The sequence below is a fragment of the Lactuca saligna genome, chromosome 7, assembly GCF_052625555.1.
Source record: "Lactuca saligna cultivar CGN05327 chromosome 7, ASM5262555v1, whole genome shotgun sequence".
Classification (NCBI taxonomy): domain Eukaryota; kingdom Viridiplantae; phylum Streptophyta; class Magnoliopsida; order Asterales; family Asteraceae; genus Lactuca; species Lactuca saligna.
The window spans coordinates 51,844,912-51,853,515 of record NC_136423.1 but is presented as its reverse complement, the minus strand read 5'-3'; the positions used below and the strand labels follow the sequence as shown (position 1 = coordinate 51,853,515).

The 8,604-nt window shown below is 30.7% G+C and overlaps 2 protein-coding genes across 2 annotated transcripts; both read right to left on the bottom strand.

Annotated features, from left to right (window-relative positions):
• Positions 1–4,390: 4,390 nt before the first annotated feature.
• LOC145006935 (protein FAR1-RELATED SEQUENCE 3-like) lies at positions 4,391–5,356 on the bottom strand. Its single transcript, XM_078965950.1, has 2 exons — positions 5,165–5,356; positions 4,391–5,002 (listed from the first exon to the last, which is right to left on the bottom strand). Exons 1-2 carry the CDS (start codon positions 5,354–5,356, stop codon positions 4,391–4,393), a joined length of 804 nt encoding a protein of 267 aa, XP_078822076.1.
• Positions 5,357–5,485: 129 nt separating this feature from the next.
• Positions 5,486–6,325, bottom strand: LOC145006934 (protein FAR1-RELATED SEQUENCE 5-like). Its single transcript, XM_078965949.1, has 4 exons — positions 6,240–6,325; positions 5,907–6,130; positions 5,812–5,825; positions 5,486–5,734 (listed from the first exon to the last, which is right to left on the bottom strand). The coding sequence occupies exons 1-4, from the start codon at positions 6,323–6,325 to the stop codon at positions 5,486–5,488; spliced, it is 573 nt and encodes a 190-aa protein (XP_078822075.1).
• Positions 6,326–8,604: the final 2,279 nt, after the last annotated feature.

The window sequence follows — 8,604 nt, the reverse complement described above, 5'->3', positions numbered from 1 at the left end:
AGATAAAAGGTGATGAAGTTGTTGTTATAAACTCATGTTCAAGTAGTGTTTTTTTAATAAATTTAGTATAGTATTATTTTGGTAATTTATTTATAATCATTTATTGTGTTAAATATGTCTTAACAGGAAAAGATAATGTTACTAACAAGAAGCTTGATGAAGATGAAGACTCTGATTTTGAAGATGACAAACTTGTGGTAACAAGGAAAAAGAGAAGGCATTATACTTCATTCAAAAATGATGACAAAGAAAATGTGAAGAAATTTAAAAGACAAAGGAATAAAGAAGGAAATGTAGTGAAGGCAAGAAAACTGCCTAAAGTTGTAGCAAGTGATGCATAAGAAGCAAGGCAAATACAAGTACGGACATCTCCAAATGTTTTGTACAATTGTATGCATAACCTTAGCAAGGAACAGGAATCTTATATTTCTTCTATTGGTCTGGGGCATTTGTTGAATATGAAAGTGGATGGGTGTGCATCAATTATGGGGCATTATATTGTAAGGAATTTTGATGCAGATAGGATGGTACTCAAACTTCATCATGGAGAGATACCAATCAATTGGCAAGTTATTCACAAAATGTTGGGTCTGCCTCTCGGACATGTTACATTAAAGTCCATGCCTTATAGAGAAGTCACAGACGACACGATAACTATTCGGAGAAAACAATTCGAAGATGAAGATAATATTATACCAAGGGCAGTTCAACAAGTTATTATGCAATCAACACGTACGGATTTAATCTTTAAAGTAAACATCTTCGTCCTGTTGTGTAATACACTAGGTCATTCGATGAGCATGGGAACATGTGACCTGTCGATGTTATCAAAAGTCACGAAAGACCTGGATCTAAGTGACATTGATTGGTGTGGATATGATTTTGATTGCCTTAAGGAGACAAAAAGTGCATGGATTCCAAACAGCCAAAAAGGATTCTATGTTGGGCCAATTATATTACTGCTGGTAAGATTTGTTTTAAATTCAGCTGTCATTCAATATTGGTAGACTTATGTGTGCAGATTCATTAAAGTGTATTTAAGTAATACATTTTTTATTTGTCTTTGTTGTAGTTGCTATACGTAGAAAGTGTTTGATGGGATTCAGTGAAGATTGTACGATGCAGACCAGCAATATGTTGTTGGAATGTTGATAAACTACGTGAGCGAGAGAGAGTAGAGTGTAGGACAATTGGTCTGGGTATGGGTGAATTGCAAGATCCATTTCAAGTCATCAATGAAGCATCGGGAATTGGTAATGTAGGGCAAGAAAAAGTTCAGGTAATATTTTATTGTATTGAATAATGCATATGAAATTTATTATTTGTTATTTTTGGTATAATCTAAATTAATTATATTCATACATTATTGATAGGGATATGATGCAGGATATGTAAGGTGTAAGGTATTAATATAATATAATCATTACTAAATAATAAGTTATTAGTACAACAACTAATATTGTATTACTTTTCGTAGGGAAATCAAGGAGATGATATTTTTAGTGGAAGTGGGGAAAGTGTTGAGGTAGGTTACTACGTATTCACAGTTGAATAATTAGTTACTATAGTATTAATTAATACTAACTGGCATATTAATGTTTTTATTTGGTTTATAACGTAATTCTATTGTGGTGACCTAATTAGACAACTATTTCAATAATAAAAGAGATGTACGACATGATATTGCAGCAAAAGAAAGTGTTGGAAGACAAAATAAATGATGCTGTCAAGAAATATCCTGAGAATCAGTTGGTCAAACAATGGAAACACAAATTAAATGATTTGTTTAGTGAAGTTTCTGCATCAGAGGAACCAGAATAATCTCAATGGTGGTATGATAACGAGGCTGAAACTGAACGTACGCTGATTCTAGCTACAACTCACAAACAGTTTGACAACTCCCCAATAGCAAAATGTAGTATTCAAATGTCACAGGAATATGCAGACTTCGCGAATAGATCTGGAAGAAATCTTTTAAGAATACACCACCATCTAAAACGGAAATGCCAATTCCTTTTTCTGTAGTACCATTCAACAATGATGAACATTGTGTTAGTAGAAGAGGGTACAGGCCTCGCATGAAATCCGAATATCTGAAATGTCCTTACATTATACGGGCTGTTGATATCATCAAAGGAGTTCCACGGCAGGAAACACGTGTAGTAGAATGGATATTCTCACTCCAGGGAGAGCCAAAGTAAGTTGCATTTAAAATATTTTTAAAATTACTTAATTTTGTGGGTTGCTTATTAAAAATAGTATTAATTGGTCACGTCTTTTGCAGTGATATAGTTTTCCACACTTTGGATGAGTTTTCTGCTCAGAGGTTTCACATGGAAAGTTTTTTTCCAACATGTGAACTATTTGGCCATGTCAATGATTGTTGGAGTCAAGTGTTGAATCTTGATAAAAGTAAGCATGAACCTGAATCGTCTCTGAGAGTTTATTGCAAGACAGATGTGACGGCATAATTTAATATTTTTCAATGTTGATTATACTATTTTTTTAAATACAACATATAAATAAGTTAATGAGTTTGTAAAAATGGATCACAGAATTCGTATCTTGAAAGTGATTTAACAGAAAGTCAACGTAAAGATAAATTCATTGAGAATCTGGTGCTTTCTATTGAAGATATGGACGCAAGCCTATGTTTTGTTGGATTGGTAAGAGATATATCTCCACAGTTTACTTATGTGTTTATTTATCTTTGATCAAATATGAATATTAAATAAAGTGAATACAATTGTAATGAATAAATGTTGTAGCTTTTCCTACCAATCATCCGTTCCTTCAACATTTTCCTTTTTGTGATCAATCTACAACACCCAGAGTTTGTAATCATTGACAAAAACAAAGTTGATGATCCTGATGGTGAGAGATATGGTCAGTTGCCCCAAATCATTATAAGTGATTAATAAAAATTACTTTACATAGTTAATAAAGTTTCATATGTGTTGACAATGTTTTTTACATTTTAGAAAGAGTACATAGTTGATTACTTAAAATCTCAAAATCATCCAAAAGATGAGATGTTTTCACATGTGATGCCACATAGACTGGAAATGCCTTAGAGAGCAATAAACAACATCATTGATTGTGGTGTGTTTACGATGCATCACATGGAAACACATATGGGTGGAAGTATGAATGAGTTTAAAGCTGGGTTCAAGAACGAGTCTTCTGCACAAGATGATCAACTTGTTAAACTAAGGACAAAGTATTTATACAAAATCATCACTCATGAATATAATGTGAAAAAGGATTATGTTCTGCAAAAGGTTGATGAATTCCACACGATTCCTTCAAGACAACGTTCTCAACTGTTGGCCATTGCAAAGGAAGAAATTCACAGGAGATTGGATGATTTAAGTTAATTATGTTAAACAAGTTATTTTAGTTATGACTTCAATGGTTTCTTTTAGATAGTTTTAAAACAATGGTTTTGTATTCTAAGGATATTAACTTGGGTTGCTGAACGTACAATAGTTACTTTTGGTTTGCTAGTTTTAGTAATGGATTAGTGATATTTTAGTAGCTATAATTTTACATTAACATTTGAAAAATTAAGTTATGTTAAAAAATGATGATTAACATTGATGGTATAGTTTTAGTGTATATTCAGGAATGATTCTTACTAACAAACATTTGTTAATATGCTATGTTACTATGACCATACAATTATAATTATTAATAATTAAAGTGAATATATCTATATTATATAATGATTGTTGTTGGGTTTATATCTTAAAGTATGTTGTTATTCAAATATTGAATAATAGCAAAAATACTTGAATTATTCATAACATATTATACTTTAAATGCAAATTGTTTTAACTTAAGAGAAGAGTATTTAACAATTTTAATATCATCAATATGTTGAAAATAATTAATGTATTTATGATGTTATTCATTATTGACTGTAATTAAGGGTTTAAAGTCGACCATGGTTTAACTTATGATTAAATTTTACCCAAAAGAAAAAGTAAATCAATATATGATGTATTGGTGTTTTAAAAGTTAATCGTACAATCATTTATTATTAAGATATACTACTAACAGCATACAATAAACTATGAATACTGCTTTAATTGTATATGACTATAGTATATAATGATTGATGATTTTATAATTTCAAGAAAGGAAAAGTATATCTATTCTAAGTGCGAACTGTTTTAATCAAATAAAAGAGGTTTAAATGCCACATAATATCATTAATCTATTAGGATTACCAAATTTGGCATTGTTATTGTTCATCGTTGAATAAAACAAAACGTTAAAAATAATGAAAGTGTTTTAAGATAACATAACATACTAAATCATAGAAACATATTCTTATTCATAAATCTAATAGAAAAGTAAAATCTATTGGGAAAACGAATGGGCAATTTTAATCTGCTTTTGACTCCCGTGCAAGTCTTACTTTGCAAGTCCTCCAATTATGGTTAGCATATTGATTGCAACCTGTGCACATTCTGGTTTTTTTCTTTGCAGCTGCAACGACTTTCTCAATAGCACTAACCATTCTTTTCTTAGTTCCACTACCTTTGATACGTATAGATGCAGGTGGATGGATATTTATTTCATTAGGAATGCTGCGTATTCCAAGCATCCGAATAATTTCTTCTTCATCGTTATCAGGTGATGTTTGGTTTGAACTGCCAAACTCCATTGCTTCCTGCTTCAACGTACGTGTTTTTTCAACAAATTCCAAGAATTTCTCATTGCTTCTTTTGAAATCATCCAAGCAGTATTCAATATTGTTGTATGCCTCTATTAGAATTTTAAAGGTGTCCTCTTCTGTTTCCATGGCAACATGTTTCATGGCAAGCAAATGGCTGGAAATTGCATCCCTTCTCCATCTTCTTAGAATATACTGCTCTGGAATCTCTTCAACATGGTTGTTTTTCAATACAACAAAAATACGACGACACAAAATGCCACTACGTATGAAGTGATTGCATGAACATTTAACTTCTTTTTCAGGCAACTTTAGTTCAACCTATATTGTATAATAAAAATAATGTATGTTAGTAACTGATTGAATTAACATATTAGTTGGTGGTTATTGCATAATATTGAAAAAAATATATGTAATTTAAAAATAATGATATAATATACTTGTATGATGACTAATGAAAAGCGTTTAAACGATGAATATAACCTTGCATTTTATCTTCAACTGTTTGCTCTTATCCGTTTGTGTAATCATAACAACTTTCCATCCATCAATCTTTTCAACACTGTCGATAGAACAGTACCAGGTTGCTTTAAATATTTCCTTTTTGACCTCATAGAAAATATTTTTAGTGTAAACCGCAGCTGCATGTTCTAGTAAGCTACTTGGAAGCGTCATTTCATGCTTTGCATTTTTTGTATCATGTTCTAGTTTCTGTTGAACATTTCATTGCTTTCCAATTGTGGTGTCGTAGTTCATCATGAAATAGATAAGCTAATTACCAGAGTTAGAGTATTTATTAAAAAATTAGTTCACGCTTCCAGACCTTGAAGTAGTTTTCATCAGACCGTGTAGTGGCATGTCTTTAAAATAGGCTGGAATCCAAAGTTTTCGATCCCTGTACATGTCTTTGAACCATCTTTTGTCCTGTAGTTTGAATTTTCTCATAAGCAGTTTCCACTTTGATTCAAACACTTCAGGCTCGATGTAGACATTCCAAACAAGCTTCGTAAACCGCTTTCGAAAATGAGTGTTTTTAAAAAAATCGGCTGAAACCTAAAAAAAATAGAAATTTATAAGATTAACTATGAATAAACAATATGTATGCTAATCATTATTAAAAATATGTAAACTGTGTAAATCATTGCTGTATAAAACATGTTGCGTGTTAACTTAAACCAAAATATACACAACTTGGCTTGTAGTTTTTTCATAATGTGCCACATACATAAACGATGATTAGAAGTAGGATATATTGCTTCAATGGCCTGTAGAATTGCTGGATCTTGGTCTGTTAACACTAATTGAGGATGTTTTACATGTGCTTTCAAAAAAGCTTCGAGCAACCAACAATAAGATTCTATTGACTCGTTGCTTAACAAACCTCCTACAATGTTTATTGAACGTTTGTGGTTATCAATGGCTGTAAACGGCACAAAAATCATTCCATACCTGTATCAAAAAGGTAATTAAAAACAAATTCAACATTGATTATAAACTCAAAATACATCAATATTCATATTTAAATAAAACAAAATGTATAATAAGTATAAGAGCATACTTATTTGTTCGGAATGTAGCATCAAATGATATCACATCTCCAAACTCCTTGTAATATAACTTATCGGTTTCATCCGCCCAAAACATTGCGTTTAACACACTATTAACACATTTATACTCAAATGTGTAGTTCTATAACTCATCTTTCCTCATGTTCATTTTGTCAACAACCAGCTGTGCATCCTTGTCACCTATAATGTTTCCCATCTTCCTTCTGAAATTTTTATAATCAATTGCTTTAGGGCCAACATTTTCATAACCTCCTTTCAAACTAGCTTGTAACTTATGTGCCTTTGTTGCACCAATGTTAGATGTTGAAGAACGCACTATAAACTCCTTGTCTTTATAACTAAGTCGTCGTGCACGTTTGGAATACCGTCTTTTTTCTTTAGTCTCTAGGGGGTGGTTGTGATTCTCTTCAAACTCATATATTTTACAAGCATTAGTTTGCATATGTAACCTTTCAAACTTTATCAATGCCTTGCAGTCCGTGATTTTGAAGTTTGAGTTTCGTTTATTCCTTCCACTTCCCTCAGGATCCAAAGTGTCAGTTGATCTGTTAGGTATTTTACCCATTTTGTTGCACACTACATACCTTTTTTAATGGTTTTGTCACCAAACCTCGTTACTGTATTAAACCTGACACTAAAACCTGTTTTATCTGCATATAATTTATACATTTCAACCGCCTCCTCTAATGATTGATATATACCATCTACATCTGGCATAACATCTTTAGGAACAATAGGTTTCCACAACTTGGTTTTCCCACCAGGCGAGTCAACAACATTACTATTGAATGATTCCTCTTCAGAATTAGTTTGATTTGTACCTATTTTTTAAGACAACAAACAACAATAATGCGACATGCAAGACATGATATAAATTTCTATCAATTACGTATACATAAACTACATAATTTTATAATCATAATCAACGTCTGTGAAACAGTAACCAAAGTTGAAGTGCTTACTCATTTTAATCGTATTAACGTATAATCACCATTGATTATCAAACTTAATCAACATTGTATTAAACTTAAGAAAAATCACCGATGAGGGACTACTGTACAACGTCTATGAAACAGTAATCAAAGTTGAAATGTTTACTCATTTTAATCGTATTAACGCATAATCACCAATGATTATCAAACTTAATCAACAATGTATTAAACTTAAGAAAAAATGTACAAGGAGGGACTCCTGTACAATGATCTATGATATACACCATCATTACGTAATTAATACATGCAACATATATGACTAATCGTATACAAATATGTACTCCGGTCTTATTCATCATATACAAAAATTCAATAATTATTGTAAAACAAGTTCTGTATTTACAAGATGTTGATATTGTTTTCATTTTTTACCTTCACTCGCATAATCGGATAATTGATTTCTTCCGCTGTATTGATCATCCGAATTATAGAAATCATCGTCATCATATTCATTACAGTTGATTGCTTCTTCGCCATATTGATCATCATCTTCTGTATCATCGCTAATGTAATCAAAACAGTCCGACATCGAAATTGATTTGAATCACGAATGGTATACTGCTTTGTTATCTTTAATCGTAAATGATGAACAATATACAAAAGTCGATTGAATGCAAAATCCCGAATTCTATACTGGAAATCGTCCCTGGAAAACGTATCTTCAATTCAATATCTCCTAGAACGATAACTATGGAATATCCCTTAATTATAGGTAAATATTAATGGATAATATTTTGATTATTATTGTATTATATTAATTAAAAATTAGATTAAATACAAATTTACTTAAATACCCTAATAAAATGGTTGTCTGATAAGTGTTCTCGCATTCTCAATCTTTTAGGCGTTCTCATTTGATCATACTCATATATATATATATATATATATATATATATATATATATATATATATATATATATATATATATATATATATATATATATATATATACAGAGAGAGAGAGAGAGAGAAAATAAATATTTCAAAATACTATTTTTTTTAAAACTTAAATTCCATTAAAAACACAGAAAATGAAAAAAAAACATTGAAATTGAAAAAAGAACATAGAAATTAAAAAAAAATCACATGACAACTAGAATTCAAACACACAACTCATTATATATATATATATATATATATATATATATATATATATATATATATATATATACTAATTTTGAAGTACCACATGAACAGTTCTTTGTTGTGATTTGCTGAATTTTTTTTTCTTTTTTTCTTTCCTGATCTGCTTTTAGTTATTTTTTTCGTTGGCATACACGTGGTGTGTAAGTCCAAAGCTAACATGTACATGTTGGGTTTTATGAGTCTTGAGTTGTTGACGCAGCTCATTTCAGCGACAACC